We start from the raw sequence: 18,457 nt of genomic DNA, 5'->3' as shown, positions 1-18,457 counted from the left end.
TCAACAATGTACAATTTTGTTATAAGGTCTAGTTTTTGGTGATCCACAAGTGGTAGGTCAATCATTTTTGGTATGCAGTTGCATTAAAATCGACACATCTCATTTCCATGGAGATTATTTGGCCCTACTTTCTAAGTCATGGTCTATTGACTTCAAAACTTTTGCTTATTTTACATGTATAAGCTGGTGATTAAGTCAGTTTATGGGTACCACTAGTGGTAGGTCAATGATATTTGTAATGCAGTTGTATTATAAGCATTAGCATATCTCATTTCCATGGAGACTATTTGGCTCCACCCCCTTAGTCATGGTCTATTGACTTTTTTTTTTTAAGTTCACATGTATTATTTTGTGATCAAGTCAGTGTTAATGATATTTGGTATGCAAATTTATTGGCATTTGAAAGAATTGTTTCCATGGAGATGATATGGGCCCACTGTGGACCTCATCACGGTTTATTGACCTTGAAACTTTTATCTTAATTTACCAGTTAATGTTTGTGTTAAGGTTTGTTTATAGAGAACGAATTTTAATAGGTCAATGGTATTTGGTTTACAGTTGTATTAGCATTGGCACATCTCATTTACAATTATTTTGAAAACTGCTATATAGATAGAGAAATTCTAACAGGGCACAAATGTTAGAAATGTTCCTGAACAGCTGATTTGTTTTAAAAAGTACTGTGGATTCATTTATTTTTTGTGGAAAACTTGCATTTTTTCGTGGATATTTAAGTTCATGGTTTTGTGAAAGTCCGCATACAAGCCTATAGATGATTTGTCATTCTTTAAACATTTAATTTCTTGGTTCACTTTTACTCACGGCACAAAAATTCGACTTTCACGTGTCACACTTACAAAAATATCAGCAATCCTGCTTCACACTTATACCCCAATGAGACCCACATGAAATCCATGAAAATTGGTATCCAACGAAAAATAATTTTTCCTGAATCCCAGATTTTTATATCAAGTGTATTTTATGTTTAATTTGTGAAAATTAATCTTGTTGTAAAGTATTTATACCATTTCAAATCAATTATTGTTATCAAAGTTAGAGAAAAACATTTATAAAGTCGGATATTTTTCTTGCTTTTGAACAGTTTTTGTAATAAAGACAATGAATAAACGTAAAACTATGCTTTAAACACATGCACATTGTAAATAAATCCTTAAAGTGACATGTGAAGCCTTTTAATCTGACCACATCATTTCGTAAAAATAATACAATCAACACCATTGTTGCCTACAGCTGATTATTGACTTTCTGTCAAGGTCGAAATGAAATCAAAGTGAATTCCGAATATTGTCTGATCAGGTAAAGTCAGAGAAACCAGAAAAAAGTAAACAATATGGATGAAATCGAATTGTTTAATCTCTTGTGCCAAATATTTCGCCATTAATGAATTTAGTCGCAACAATTTTATTTTTTTGCAAAATGTGAAATTGGGGGCCGCCAGCAGAAACCATGGTTCTGTAGTTCAGTAAGTAAGTGGTCAAATACACTCTGGAATTCTGGAATATATTTTTTTTTCAAAATCATCCACATACAATTATAACATCATTAACAATAAAATTGTAGATTATCAATTATTATTTTTATTTGACAGTTTTACGAAGTTGCCGTTGAGATGCCAGAAGGAGGATATTATCCACAAATAAGTATGAACTCAGAAGGGGAATGTGTTCAGTTGATGGAAATAAATCCTTGGATGCCTGATTTAGAAAGGGTATGAATAAAGATTATATCTTGTTTCCCGAGCCATATTGTTACCTTTGCCTGTTGTTTCCCCATGCCAGTAGCCAGGAATTTCTAAACTTTAACAGTCACAATTTGAACAGAACATTGACTTTAACAGTGCTTATTTGTTTTCAAGGGGGGGCTACGGGTATGTTCCCTTCAGTGCTTCTATAACTAACTTTATGATAGCTGCAAATATTAATCTGATTTTTGAATTCTTTCAGAGACTATGTAAGGAAATGTCAAATAAAAAGTGAACAAAATTTGCTATCACTTGTGGAAAAATATATAGTTTAAAGGGCTAACACTCTAAAATTATGATAAAATCAAGTCCTATTGCATTATTTCATAATTTTATTTTAGCCAAGGAGATCTTGAGTTCAGCTATGACTAACTTCAAATGTCAATATGACTTAGTCCTGAAGTGTGAAAGAATAAACTTTCAAAACAAAGTAAAAGTCAAATAGAACTGATATAACTTTTTTTGTATACTTTTTTAGATGAGAGATTTGAAGAAACCTACAGCCTTTAATATCTACAAGTATAGTGATTTATGGATCAGGTAACAAATTTGCTACTTACTTTGAACTATTAACCTATGGAATTTTACTATTTATTATGCATATGAAGATCACATGTAAAAGAATATTTTATGGTAAAAAAACAAATAATTTAGTAACCACTGAAAGCAGGCCAATTTTTATCCCCCACCCTCACCACTCCGCAGCAGAGGGGGCAATAAGTTTGACCCTTGTCTTTTTATACATCAAAATTAATTTCCATTCAAATTTTAGTTTGCTTCAATACAGAGATAAAGTTTGAACGAGCATCACTACTATATGATATGCATGTATCATTCTTAAACTTTCTTGAAGTCTGTAGAGTAACTACTCTTCAAGGTTGAGCATATTATTACTGAGAGATAGAAAATGAATAAAGCAAGTAATTTAAATGACTTGAGTTAATACTAATTTTTTTTGTTTGTATTGAAATGTTATATGAAAAGAAGCAGATTATGGTACTCTCATTTTAGAAAAAGTTGATTCATAAGCAGGTATGAATACCGGGGTAGTTGAATGTTTTTTTCTTCCAGTCCAGGGAAGACTTTGATGATGACCATGAAGAGAATAAAGAAACCAACAAGGACAGTAAGACAAATGCATGGATGGATAATTCTTCATAATCCAACTGATCAACTAGTTTTATATATGGTACATATTTTTATTTCTTCATATTATATCATCATATTCATTATATTTAGACCCTCTATGCATGTAACAAAATTTGTTACATGCATATGTATAGAAATTGCAGTTTTTATCCAACACAATCATAGGTTTGAACGTTGTTTTCATTTTAGACTTGTTTATATTTCAACATCTACACACATTTGAGTATTTCTTTAAATATAAGAGAATTGTATTGATCAAGAAATTATTTATGTGTGTGTGTAGGATATACATCTAGGTGATGCAACCTTTTGTGGTATGATTTAAAGGGTTTTACATTGATTTCTGTGATTGTTGAATATTTTAAGAAAGAAAAAAATTTAAACTCTTTATTTTTGTCATTCATATTTTTTTAAACAGATTTTCAAAATTGCCGAAGAGAGGCAAAAGATATCAAAGGGCTATTCATACTTGTAAGTCGGAAACAAACTGGCAATGCCCTGACAAAAAATGTAAAATGAAAACAAGGAATAGGGATGCTTATCCAGTAGTGGCCATGGCATCAGCTTTTTGCACAAAGCTTTATATTTTAGAGGGTAGAAGATCTTTTATTTACTTTTTATCTTGTGTACAGATGCCTCATGTACAAATGTTTCCATCTGAAAGAAGTCTTGTCTTTTAAAATCATTCTCATTGCTGCTGTAAAGAAATATACAGGATTTTTTTTAGTCTTCCATCAAAGTGTTGGAGGTAAGACATAGGGATCTTACATTACCATTGTCTGCTTTTTCAACTATGTTGTTAAAGTTTTTCAGACATAAATAACTTTTCAAACCTTTCATGAATATTTCAAAGCTTGTAAAGATGCCTCCCCATGAAAGTTGAAATTTTTGGTGTGACCCTGGTATGAGAGTCCATATCATATAAGGATTGTGTCATTATTAGATTTTTATAAGTAACATTGAGCTCATTTTCAAGATTGCTTGATCACCATTAAGGGAAGTCAGAAATTAACCATGAAGACTTTTTAGCATATTTTTGAGTGTATTATTTATCTTTTTGATAGATTCAGCCTAAACTACTAACCAACTACCTAAAACAAGGAGAAGGATGTTTAAAACCAGGAGAATCCCTCCCGATTCCTGTTTCTCAACAGCTTCAAAGTAAGATCTTCATTATTATTCATGAGATACCAACTTTTGTGGGTAAAGTTAGACAAACTACAATTTAAAATGTTTGCATAGTACAAATATTGTATAGGCTTGTATGCAGATTTTGGCAAACCACAAAACAAATATACACGAAAATACAATTGTTTCTCAATACAGGAAAATTGAAATCCTGAAAAAAATGCATGAATCCTTAGTACATGTATATTACTTTTAAATGTGTAAGTAATGCATATTTGTTTTTTTCCTTTGTATAATGAAGTTATAGTTATTGCAGGTCTCTTTGAGGTAAGTATGTAGACTGGCAATATCTCTGTATCTTGGACTTTTTTTCTATCATAATATACTTGAAGAAAATATGCTATGCCTTGCATATTAGCAAACTTGCATAGATTCTTCTGAGAGCATAAACTTGGGCTTTTTATATAATTATATTATTTATGTTTGTTTGCTTTAATTAAATCGAGGGCTTAAGGATCACAATGGCCATTTAGCTTAAATAATCTTATTTTTTTAGATCATGGACTATCTCCAATAGAAACTGGAATAAAGATTGTATGGCTAAAAGTAGCAGAGAACAAACCATACTCGACAGAAGATGTAATACAGATGTTTGAGAAAGCCAATAAAGCTGACATTGGTCAACATAGGTATATTATATAACTATTGTCCAAGGGAAATGGAAATAACAAGTAATATAATCTAAGAGATAAGAATTCAATGTTAAACAGAAGCTTGACCAGATAGGATAAACTTCATTTGACACAGTCAATCAAGAGACATTTAAATCTTTTTAGGGACTGCTTGTCATAGAATACTATACATTTATTTCCCTTCATTAGGGAGATAAGGAAATTTATTCACCCAAAAAATTCATATTTTACAAGGGCATTGCTTGAGGGAAATATGATTTTTTTTAGGGTGAGCAAATCTTCATATCTCTTGAAGCCAAGGGAAATGAATGTTTTATTCCACTGCACATATGCTCAACATGAAATATAAGTTTGCATACATTTTATTTTCTTAATTCGCTTGTCTTTGAAACTAAACACGACTTACACATTAATAAAAAGTATGGATCAAATGTTAATTAGAAGTCTTATTGTTTTAACGTCTAAATTTGAACATGTAAATTATTTTTGCTATCGTTTTTTGAAAAAGAAGAATGTCAAATCATTATGAACATTAAAGGCACGTAACATCGCATGATGTAGCCCCAACATTTCAGAGGGGAATATGATATACTCAGATGGGAATATGATACTCAGAGGGGAAAATGATTCTCAGATGGGAATATGAAGATTTGTTCAATGACAGGTGGTATGGTCTAGACCAATCAAATATTGTCTAAACTATCAATATGTAAAAACAGTGGAATAAAATTCATTTGTTGCCATAATGATAATCAGAAAGGAACATTTGTCATATTCATTTATTTATAGCTTAACATAATTTTAAACGATTTTAGAAAAAAAATTCATCAACTATTTATAAATAATGGTACTACTGAATTTTGACTCCAAAATTCAAAATTCCAAGCCCTTTGTGCAGACCTGGCAGGGATGCAGTTTATAGTGAAAAAGATTACGGAAAAAATCCCCATCCAGATGTTTTTTGTTACTGTCCATTTGGTATCTTTGGGCTCTGTAATGTTTTTATAAATGCTTATTGATTATAGGTTGAATTGTGTAGGTGAGTCCAATTACTCTGGAGATACAGAAACCTTACCACTCTTCAATGAATTCCAAAATCCTCTAGAGGTAGGTTTTTTGCCTTAATCAGAGTCATCAATAGATATAGGAAGATGTGGTGTGAGTGCCAATGAGACAACACTCCATTCAAATAACAATTTAAAAATAAGTAAACCATTATAGGTCAATGTACAGCCTTCAACACGGAGCCTTGGCTCACACCGAACAACAAGCTATAAAGGGCCCCAAAATACTAATGTAAAACCATTCAAACAGGAAAAACAACGGTCTAATCTATATAAAAAAACGAGAAACACATATATATTACATAAACAAACGACAACTACTGTACATGAGATTCCTGACTTAGGACAGGTGCAAACATTTGCAGCGGGATTAAACGTTTAAATGGATCTAAACGTTCTCCCTCAAGTCTATATCTGTCTGGCCTCGTCATTTTCAAAACTGGTGAGCCCAAATATGCATTAAGAATTAGCAATCCTAGATCAACTGATCATATATCATCATTTAATATCAAAAGGTTCAAAAGAATCAAATTATGGTGTCATTTCCAGTCCCTATTTTGTTATGAAGACTCAAATACTGTATAGCAGGTTATTTTTTGCGGGCATAAATTTTCGTTATTTTTGCGGATAGAACAAAATCACAAAAGTAAATTCTGTCAATTTAAAAGTGTACATGCAAACGTATTGATAAAAATTTTGAATTCACCAGAATAATAACCGCCAAATTAATAACCGCCAAAATAATAACCGCCAAAATAATAACCGCCAAAATAAATCGTATATGTTATTTAATGAAATCATGAAAATTTACAACTGCAAAAATAACCTGCTGTACAGTAATAAAATTATATAGCAATAAAATTAATTTTCTCAGTTTTAGAATCGTTATGGCCAAAATGGACTCTGGACTCACCTTAAAAAATCCAAAGTGAGGACCCTGCCTTATTATTTGAATGTGAAAAAGTATTATAATTCTACTGAAATATATCAGAATTGATACTTTTTGCATATCTATTATTCCTAAAACTAACTATGTGTAAAAATTTTGACATTTTTGGTGTCCAGATTATATGAAACAAGTTCATATACCTTTGGGATCTGTCAGACACAAACTTCCTATTTGCCTATTCTTTCAATATACAATGTAACCTGTGTTATCCGACACAGGGGGACCAGAAAAAAATGTCGGATTAAGCAGGGTGTTGGAAAACTCAGGTTTTTTTCTGAGTGGATAAGCATATTTTGGGACCATGAAAATGTGTTGGAAAACTAAGGTGTCGTTTTAGGCAGGTTACACTGTAAACTGTATAATTTCTCACCTTTAAATGGAAAGACTATCTTGTTTTAAAGTTTTTGAAAAAATACAAGTTTATTCCTTCAGACAATAAATAAAGCAGCCATATAAAAGTTTTCAAAGGTAGACTGGAAACAGGGAATGTGTCAAACAGACAACAACCTGACCAAAGAGAAGATTACAGCCTATGGCTGAAAGCTTTTTTACTAACTATTTTGAAAAGTTAAAAGAAATCTATCCATCAGATTTATAATTTACAAGCTTTTTTTTTATCAACAGGAGATTTATAAGCTAGAAGTATACAAAAATTGTGAATTGGTCAACTCCTACTGTTTGAGGAAAGGCAAATACATGGTTGATGTCTATAATCTGGTTCCAGGCAAGACTGCCAAATATATACTGAAAAGACCAAAATGCCCTGTAAGTAGAGATTGTTTTATTCAAATATTTGTCTATACTTTGAAATTTGCATTACCACCAAGAAGCACCAAGAAGCACCAGTTGTGAAGAATGATCTTCATGAACTTTTCTGTTGCTTTTCAAATTCATAGAATATTTAGAAGCTATTGTCCAAGTATCTTTATGATAGGACAGTTGTTAAAATATTTTTATGCCCTACCTACGATAGTAGATGGGGCATTATTTTTTCTGGGGTGTGCGTCCCTTTGTTCGTCAGTCTGTCTGTCTGTTTGTTCGTCTGTCTGTCGGTTCGTTTGTTGTACCATTTGTCTGTTTGTCCTTCTGTCCCGCTTCAGTTTAAAGTTTTTAGTCAAGATAGTTTTTGATGAAGTTGAAGTTCAATCAACTTGAAACTTAGTACACATGTTCCCAATGGTATTATCTTTCTAGTTTTAATGCCAAATAAGATTTTTTACCCAATTTCACAGTCCATTGAATATGGAAAATAATAGTGCAAGTTGGGCATCCATGTACTTTGAACACATTCTTGTTTTTGTATATTTTGAATTACATTTTTTAATTGACAAAGACATGAAACCTGTCCACAAAATCGTTTCCTGTTTGTCAAGGGTGTGTCGCAACACTGCTAAGGACTTCTTAGTGCACATAGAACATTTGATATGCCACCAAGGACTAGAAAGAGTGCTATTACATGCAAAAAATTTCATATTTTATTAGGGACGACATCAAAAGATCGATGTAGGATAAAAAACTTAAATCAAACAGTTTGGGGTGGGGGTTCAACATTGCTGCAAGTTTTGTTAATCCCCAAAATCGATTTTACTTATATCCCTATTGGTCAATCAATTTTTTCCAAATTAAGTTAAGAGGGAGGTGGGGGTCAGTAAAAAAACTATGTGAATTAAGTTTTTTTATCCTTTATTTAACTTTTGATGTTGTCCCTTTGCGATTGATATATAATATATAAATTCCAAAGATTTTTATAAATTGGAATAATGTGACTGGGTGAATACATATCTCAATAACAAGAACTTGCATTAGTGTATTATGATACATTCATCTGCATGTAGCTATTACTAAAATCCAAGTAAACAATCTTGCATTTTTGTCTATATTTCTAAAATCTGAATAAAAAATGAGCCTTTTAATTTCTGAATTTACAGTACTGTGTGTTTATGAAATACTGTTGTATTTTTAGTCTTTTCTGTATCCAGCATCTGTAAGAAGGGGAATGAAAGTGATCTTTAATGTGGACAGGTGAGTCAATGTTTGCCTTGAAACAAATGCTGCTGAGTGATTATTAATTGCAAGTCTATATAAGTGCAGAAACATTATCCACAATAACATCAATACCACAAAAAGGTTTACCTCCACTGAATGATTACAGCCTGATATTTAAGAAATAATTGATGCAAGCTATACTTTATTGTAGTTTTAACATGGGTAGGCATTATATTCGTGATTATTTTTGGCCAGGCTAAAATAACATGAATATTATGCCTATCCATGTTAAAACTACAATAAAGTATAGCTTGCATCAATTATTTCGATTCTGATTAGGACAATTAAGGTAATTTCTATGTCTGATGTGTATAAGGGTAAAGCGATTATGTTGTCTCTTCCATGAACCTCCCTTTTTTGTTTGTAAAGAAGCAAATGGCTAGCACTGTGATTTTTCAGAGGGAGGAGTTTTTGAACAGCCAGCATGAATGGTTGTTGTATCTTGGTCAAATATGTCAATTTCAGAATGCGACATATTACAGTCATAATAAATGAATTAGTAACATCGTGTGCACCGTTTAAGAGTTTGAAAGTTAATGAAATATATTTAAATGCATGCCAATTTGATAAAATTCATTATTCTGCAGTAAACAATATACACATGTGCAAAAAAAAATGGATTTAGAGCATGGGTTTATTCGTCAAGCTAAAAAATTAGCAATATATACGCAGTAAATTTACTCAAATGATTAGTTTAAAACTGCACTATTGGAGGGCCATTTATTGGGGCTACTGGCTCTGCTCCTTTAAAAAAATAATTTAAAAAAATGAAAAGTAATTTATTATTGAAACAGATAGAATAGAAAATACTTGTGGAATAACAGACTTTTAGGACATTCAAAGTTGAATTCAAACTTCAACTGAGAAAAACATTTTGGCCAATTAATAATTTGAAAAAAACAAAGCTTTTTTTGGTTTTCACAGTAATTGGAGAAAATAAATATTTCAGTGGCATATTTGCTGAAGCTGTTGTGACTGGAAAGGTTGACAGAGATTACAGTTTAGTGTATACTCCATATGGCAGAAAAGACAGTACTAGGAAAGTAACATGGATCCTTAAAGATACATGTGTTGGTATTGAAGATTTAGATTGGCAGAACAGGACAGACGTAATGTCAATGAAAGACTTTATGAAATACTCAAGTAAGTCAGTTAAAGTCAAATGTATTGCAGTATTAAGTGAAAAGCAATGGAAGAGATAAAACGCTTTTTTATTTCCTTTATTAAGGAGGTTCGTTGGTATAAATCCATTTTTGTTAAATGAAGGATTTCCCTATTTTTTCTATAAATGAACTTCTTCATATACTTAATAGAAAAATAAAATAAAAAAATGATTTCATTTAAGTTCACAATCTACCTTCGAAAGAAGCATGCCTTTTTGTTGAGGTACTATTTTTCTGTTGAACTAATAGGAGAAATAGAGGTAGTATTGAAATAAAAAAAATTACAATTAAGAAATATAGGTCACTGATGAGTAAAAAATAAGTTTGTATAATAAGTAGTTCATGTTATGAAATTCCTGACTGCTCATGATCGACTAGAAATATATGATTTTTATTACAGAGTCAGTTGACAGTACCCTTCTTTATGAAACATACATACCAGCACCTCCATATTTAACTACCAAGGTATTTATGAACTGTACAATGTTATTTAAATAGTAACCAATAAAGTACTATGGATTCATTATTATTCGTTGCATACCAATTTTTGTGGATTTCGTTGTTACAGGTAAACAACAAATTGAATGTTCAACGAATGGCACCTTTTCTATAGGTTTGTATGCAGACTTTAGCAAAACCATGAAAATTAAATATCTATGAATATGCAAGTTTTCCCTTATCCACAAAAATTGGAACCCAAGAAACTAAATGAATCCACAGTATTATTTGTAGAATTGCTTCAGCTGCTTCATACATCCATAGAGATTGGTCCACAGGGCCTGGTTAACAAAAAAATACATTTCTCCTTGATAAGATGAATTATTGTTTGCAATAAGCAACTGACTTTGGTAAAACATTTTATGAAAATTTGTAAAAGTATCTGATTTAAAGAGTGAATACAGGAATGACCCTTTTTACAGGCAAGTTCCCTTCTGTACAGTGGAGCTTGGATATAATTGATTGATTGATTGTTGCTTGTTTAATGTTCACTGGCAATCTTTTCATGCATAGCCAGGAGGAGAAAGTATTAACAATTAATGTAAAAGGTAGGTTATGCTATGTTGGACCCGGAAATGAAAGAAATTATGAATTCTGCAGTTAGTGCCTTTTAATGACAATTTTAAACATTTTGTGAGTTTTTGACTATAATCTTAAAAAAACTATAATAGAAACTTTGAAAGCAAAATGATTACTAAGACCAGATCTGCAAAAAAGTCGGGTTGCTAAAAATTGACGGTTGAATCTAAAATTGGGTTAAAATTTAAATTAAATTAAATTAAACCATTTTTTAGTGTTTTTGTCTTTTATTTTGAATACTATTAAGGAAAAATAGACCCATTAAATAGCATGAATGATCTTGGTTTTTGCTCTTTAATGTCAATTTGTACCATTTTATTTTGTACATGCTTTCTTGAACTTTAGATAGTTACATAATTGAGCAACACAGATTCTTTAGAGACTCTAAGTTACAGTATCCCAATAAGAAGTCCTGGTATTAATTTTTGGTAGTACAGAAAGTGTGCTGGTTGATCTGACTAATCCTCTTCAGATGTTTTAAATGATATGTTCCTCATGTCAAAATGGAGTTAAAATCTAAAGTTGATGATTTTCACTTTTGCCATTCAAGAGTTAGCTTCTTGATTGATTGCAAAATTGTGCTTTATCATTTATGCAGTTTCTTTCAATAATACTAGAGCCATTCTATAAATTCTATTCAAATCTTCATGTGCTGTTTTAAATACAAAACAAATGTCAAACTAGATATTGTTACAATTTTCACTTACGCTGATCAGATATTATGATCCTTGATTGATTGAAAATTGGTGTTTTATGTCATGTCTAAGGGACAACTTGAAAATGAATGAAATAATTTTTTTCAGATTTTATTATATAATTTGAAAAAATGAAATATGTAGGTCAAGTACGATTCTCTTTATCGCTTTAACAATAAATGTTTGTAAAACACAGGTGTCATTTTGACCATCTGTTGGTTTTACTACTCCTTGTTTTCAAAATTCCAATAGGGACCTTATTACTACTGTAAAAAAAGAGGACAAATATCTGAGATCCTATGATAGAGAGTTGTCTTCCTTTGGTTGGGTTGTTTTTAATCATATGACTGTACTTTCCTTCATTTAGATTAAACAATTTTGGCAGGAGTTATGAAACTTTTACCTTTTTCTAATTCTGTAACACAAAGTCATCTTCTAGATGCATTTCTCCTAAAAGGATTATCTGAAATATCTCACACTTGGTATGATTGTTTTCCATCATATATAGGTGTCTGTATTATCTAATCTCATTTTTTATGCCCCATTTATGGACATTATGTTTTCTGGTCTGTGTGTCTGTCCATTCCTTTGTCCGTCTGACCCACTTCAGGCTAAAGTTTTTGATCGAGGTAGTTTATGATGAAGTTGAAGTCCAATCAACTTGTAACTTAGTAAACATGTTCCCTATGATATGATTTTTCTAATTTTAATGCCAAATTAGACATTTAATCCCATTTTCACGGTCCACTGAACATTGAAAATGATAGTGCATATGGGGCATCCATGTACTCTGGACACATTCTAGTTTTACAATTCTTCTGTGTGTTATGGGACTTTGGACTCAGAAAATGTTTGTTTTAAAGGTTTTATACCTCATCAGATAATATCTTATGACATTGATTGCTTTAACAGTAAATGGACATAAAGTACAATACTGTGGATTAATTATTAATCATGGGATACCAATTTTCAGGGGGATAAAGGTGAATCACAAATTAAAATGTTCAACTAATTACAATATTCCATAGGCATGTATATAGACTTTGATAAAATCATGAAATTAAATATCTACAAAAAATGCAACTTTTCCTCAATCAAAGAAAATTGTTACTCTAAAAATAAATGAATTTACAGTGTGCTGTCTTTTTTAGATCACTTGTGTATTTCATGATGTTGTTACCTATCTTTTTGCAGGGAAGTGCATTTATGTTAAACAGTATAAACCCAAAGTGGCAGACAGATACTTTAAAGTTGTTCAGTTCATGTAAACAGTCCAATACAAGACCAACAATACAAGAACAGGCAATTACTGTCAGTTCAAGAACTCTCCTCAAATGGGTGACATTTCCAAAAACTTCAAATTCATCCGTTTTCCTTCCATCTACACTGGACGACATGACTTTGAAGCATCCAAAGGTCACAACAATGTTCAGTGATGTTAAAATCAACAGACTTTGTTGTGTACATGGTAGGTTGTCTAATAAGTAAGATGCAAAGATACCACAAAAAAAGTCATAATTTGTAGAAAAAAAGAAACTTGGGGGATATACGCCAGACAAATGTTATTTCACAAACAGACAACACTGTTGATACAAAGATAAATTCAGAAAGACTAACACTTGTTCATTAAATATACACTGAAACTTTTATTTCAAAACATTAGGTTTTTGTCGAGCCTGCAACTTTTGTTGCAGAAAGCTCGACATAGGGATAGTGATCCGGCGGCTACAGCGGCGGCGTTAGCTAACTTCTTAAAGCTTTATATATTAGAAGGTGGAAGACCTGGATACTTCATACTTTGTATATAGATGCCTCATGTTATGAAGTTTCCGTCAGTCACATGTCCAATGTCCTTGACCTCATTTTCATGGTTCAGTGACCACTTGAAAAAAAAGTTCAAATTTTTTGTAATGTTGAATTCTCTCTTATTAGTAGTAATAGGATAATTATATTTGGTATGTGCGTACCTTGCAAGGTCCTCATACCTGTCACCTCATTGACCTTGACCTGACCTTGACCTCATTTCATGGATCAGTAAACAAGGTTAAGTTTTGGTGGTCAACTCCATATCTCCGATACTATAAGCAATAGGGCTAGTATATTCGGTGAATGGAAGGACTGTAAGGTGTACATGTCCAACTGGCAGGTGTCATCTGACCTTGGTTATAGTTAAGTTTTTGTGTTTTGGTCTGTTTTTCTCATACTTTATGCAATAGGTCTACTATATTTGTTGTATGGAATGATTGTAAGGTTTACATGTCTAGCCAGCAAATGTCATCTGACCTTGACCTCATTTTCATGGTTCAGTGGTCAAAGTTAAGTTTTTGAGTTTTGGTCTCTTTATCTAATACTATAAGCCATAGGTCAACTATATTTGGTGTATAGAAATATTTTATGATCTACATGTCAGTGGCGCAGGTTTTGTTTGACCTTGATCTTATTTTCATGGTTCATTGATCAGTGTGTAGTTTTTGTGATTTGGTCTATTTTTCTTAAACTATAAGAAATAGGTCAACTATAATTGTTGTATGGAAGCATTGTTGGCTTTATATGTCTGCCTGGCATTGTTCATCTGACCTTGACCTCATTCTCATGGTTCATTGGTCTTTATTTAGTTATCTTGGTTAATGTTAAGTTTATGTGACAGTTGTAATAAAGCTTTATACTCAGGACTATCAACATAATATCAATGATTAGTAAAGAAGGCGAGACATTTCAGCATGCGCACTCTTGTTAAATTATGTCTGATGATCACAAAAAGTTTATAAATACAACAAAGGTAAAAATGCACAAGTATTGTCTATTTTCTTGAAAATTATAATCAGTAGAGAAAATCTTTGGTGGCAGAATGTCAATAAATATTGGGAAACAATTTAAACCAGAATGGTTAATGATAAAAAATAATAAGTGAAAAACAAATATGATAGACAGTGTCAGAGCCACCAACTACAAACACTGAATTACAGACTCTGACTTTGGACAGGCACATACAGATTGTGCCTGTTTATTCATGTATTGCACCTGTCCTAAGTCAGGAATCTGATGTTCAGTAGTTGTTGTCTGTTTATGTGGTTCATAAGTTTTTTTCATTTTTAGCTCACCTGGCCCGAAGGGCCAAGTGAGCTTTTCTCATCACTTTGCGTCCGTCGTCGTCCGTCGTCGTTAGTCGTCGTTGTTAACATTAGACATTTTGAACTTCTTCTAGAGAACCACTAAATGGAATAAAACCAAACATGGCATGAATGTTCCTTATAAGGTGCAGACCAAGTGTTGTTACTTTGTAGCTGATCCATCATTCAAAATGGCCGCCAGCGGGGTACTTAGTTTAACATAGGACCTTATGGGAAATGCATACAAATGATTTCTTTTAGAGAACCACTGAATGGAAAGAAACCAAACATGGCATGATTGTTCCTTAAGAGGTGCTGACCAAGTGTTGTTACTTTGTAGCCGGTCCATCATTCAAAATGGCCGCCAGCAGGGGACTTAGTTTAACATAGGACCCTATGGGAAATGCATACAAATGACTTCTTTTAGAGAACCACTGAATGGAATGAAACCAAACATGGCATGATTGTTCCTTAAGAGGTGTTGACCAAGTGTTGTTACTTTGTAGCCGATCCATCATTCAAAATGGCCGCCAGCAGGGGACTTAGTTTAACATAGGACCCTATGGGAAATGCATACAAATGACTTCTTTTAGAGAACCACTGAATGGAATGAAACCAAACATGGCATGATTGTTCCTTAAGAGGTGCTGACCAAGTGTTGTTACTTTGTAGCCGGTCCATCATTCAAAATGGCTGCCAGCAGGGGACTTAGTTTAACATAGGACCCTATGGGAAATGCATACAAATGACTTCTTTTAGAGAACCACTGAATGGAATGAAACCAAACATAGCATGATTGTTTCTTATGAGGTGCTGACCAAGTGCTGTTACTTTGTAGCCGATCCATCATTCAAAATGGCCGCCAGGGGGACTTAGTTTAACATAGGATCCTATGGGAAATGCATACAAACGACTTCTTTTAGAGAACCACTGAATGGAATGAAACCAAACATCGCATGAATGTTCCTTATGATGTGCTGACCAATTGTTGTTATTTGTAGCCGATCCATCATTCAAAATGGCCGACAGGGGGGGACTTAGTTTAACATAGGACCCTATGGGAAATGCATACAAATGACTTCTTTTAGAGAACCACTGAATGGAATGTAACCAAACATGGCATGATTGTTCCTTATGAGGTTCTGACCAAGTGTTGTTATTTTGTAGCCGATCCATCATTCAAAATGGCCACCAGCGGGGGACTTAGTTTAACATAGGACCATATGGGAAATGCATACAAATGATTTCTTTTAGAGAACCACTGAATGGAATGAAACCAAACATGGCATGAATGTTCCTTATGAGGTGCTTACCAAGTGTTGTTACTTTGTAGCCTATCCTTCATTCAAGATGGCCGCCAGCGGGGGACTTAGTTTAACATAGGACCCTATTGGAAATGCATACAAATGACTTCTTTTAGAAGCCACTGAATGGAATGAAACCAAACATGGCATGCATGTTCCTTATGAGGTGCTGACCAAGTGTTGTTACTTTGTAGCCGATCCATCATTAAGGATGGCCGCCAGCGGGGGACTTAGTTTAACATAGGACCCTATGGGAAATGCATACAAATGACTTCTTTTAGAGAACCACTGAATGGAATGAAACCAAACATGGCATGATTGTTCCTTAAGAGGTGCTGACCAAGTGTTGTTACTTTGTAGCCGGTCCATCATTCAAAATGGCTGCCAGCAGGGGACTTAGTTTAACATAGGACCCTATGGGAAATGCATACAAATGACTTCTTTTAGAGAACCACTGAATGGAATGAAACCAAACATAGCATGATTGTTTCTTATGAGGTGCTGACCAAGTGCTGTTACTTTGTAGCCGATCCATCATTCAAAATGGCCGCCAGGGGGACTTAGTTTAACATAGGATCCTATGGGAAATGCATACAAACGACTTCTTTTAGAGAACCACTGAATGGAATGAAACCAAACATCGCATGAATGTTCCTTATGATGTGCTGACCAATTGTTGTTATTTGTAGCCGATCCATCATTCAAAATGGCCGACAGCGGGGGACTTAGTTTAACATAGGACCCTATGGGAAATGCATACAAATGACTTCTTTTAGAGAACCACTGAATGGAATGTAACCAAACATGGCATGATTGTTCCTTATGAGGTTCTGACCAAGTGTTGTTATTTTGTAGCCGATCCATCATTCAAAATGGCCACCAGCGGGGGACTTAGTTTAACATAGGACCATATGGGAAATGCATACAAATGATTTCTTTTAGAGAACCACTGAATGGAATGAAACCAAACATGGCATGAATGTTCCTTATGAGGTGCTTACCAAGTGTTGTTACTTTGTAGCCTATCCTTCATTCAAGATGGCCGCCAGCGGGGGACTTAGTTTAACATAGGACCCTATTGGAAATGCATACAAATGACTTCTTTTAGAAGCCACTGAATGGAATGAAACCAAACATGGCATGCATGTTCCTTATGAGGTGCTGACCAAGTGTTGTTACTTTGTAGCCGATCCATCATTAAGGATGGCCGCCAGCGGGGGACTTAGTTTAACATAGGACCCTAGGGGAAATGCATACAGACTTCTTTTAGAGAACCACTGAATGGAATGAAATCAAGCATAGCATAAATGTTCCTTTCTTAACGAGGTGCTGGCCAAGTGTTGTTACTTTATAGCCAAATTTTTTGTTTTTTTTCATTTGATTTCAAAAACCCAGGTAGAATCAGGTGAGCAATACAGGCTCTTGAGAGTCTCTAGTTTTTTATATAGATTAGACCATTGGTTTTCCCGTTTGAATGGGTTTACACAATTTTTGGAGGCCCTTTATAGCTTGCTGTTCGGTGTGAGCCAAGGCTCCGTGTTGAAGGCTGTACCTTAACCTTTAATGGTTTACTTTTATTAATTCTTACTTTGATGGAGAGCTAGCTCATTGGCACTCATACCACATCTTCCTATATCTATGCAAGCTCAGAAACCCTCTCCTAACCTGGGACAGTTGTGTATCATCACAACATAGGAACAAATTGTAAAACTCAGTTTGATTTTGAAAGGGCTGCTTTACACATCAGAACAGTACTGATCTAAGAGTACTCACAGCTAGTTGAAAGGTTATTACAACTAATAAATCAGGTTTACCCAGACTAAAATATCAATTCTTAAATAACGTCCTTATTTAACCCTTTGAAAACTGAGGCGTGTTCTAATTAGCACAAAATAGTTTGACAGATGAGGGCAAATTTATTGGTAATATTTAAGATATTTTCATTGTAATTCTAATGATATATATACATTTTAGCATGTAACAGGGGCCAGCTGAAGGACGCCTCCGGGTGCGAGAATTTCTCGCTACATTGAAGACCTGTTGGTGACCTTCTGCTGTTGTTTTTTATATGGTCGGGTTGTTGTCTCTTTGACACATTCCCCATTTCCATTCTCAATTTTACTTTTTTTTATTTACGCTGCTTTTATTATTTTTTGCTTTTAATGAAAACAGCCAATCATTATGTATTTTCTTACGTTTCGACATATAAAAATACAATATGTGTCCTCTGTGCTCATTTTAACATGGGTAGGCATTAAATTTGACCATGACATGAAGGATATATTTCTTAACCAGTACACATCCAATTTATCTAATGT

General features: G+C 33.3%; 1 protein-coding gene across 1 annotated transcript in view; it reads left to right on the top strand.

The window, feature by feature from the left end:
* The window catches only part of LOC134706013 (uncharacterized), a 118,507-nt gene that overhangs the window by 38,500 nt on the left and 61,550 nt on the right, over positions 1–18,457 (top strand). Inside the window, exons 28-38 of the mRNA XM_063564726.1 lie at positions 1,610–1,729; positions 2,241–2,302; positions 2,834–2,951; positions 3,976–4,072; positions 4,596–4,728; positions 5,757–5,838; positions 7,369–7,509; positions 8,708–8,766; positions 9,740–9,933; positions 10,354–10,418; positions 12,920–13,193. Of these exons, the coding sequence (XP_063420796.1) occupies positions 1,610–1,729; positions 2,241–2,302; positions 2,834–2,951; positions 3,976–4,072; positions 4,596–4,728; positions 5,757–5,838; positions 7,369–7,509; positions 8,708–8,766; positions 9,740–9,933; positions 10,354–10,418; positions 12,920–13,193 (1,345 nt within the window). The remainder of the gene's footprint in view (positions 1–1,609; positions 1,730–2,240; positions 2,303–2,833; positions 2,952–3,975; positions 4,073–4,595; positions 4,729–5,756; positions 5,839–7,368; positions 7,510–8,707; positions 8,767–9,739; positions 9,934–10,353; positions 10,419–12,919; positions 13,194–18,457) is intronic.

Source organism: Mytilus trossulus, chromosome 2 (assembly GCF_036588685.1).
Source record: "Mytilus trossulus isolate FHL-02 chromosome 2, PNRI_Mtr1.1.1.hap1, whole genome shotgun sequence".
Lineage (NCBI taxonomy): Eukaryota > Metazoa > Mollusca > Bivalvia > Mytilida > Mytilidae > Mytilus > Mytilus trossulus.
This window is presented reverse-complemented; position numbering and strand designations above follow the sequence as displayed.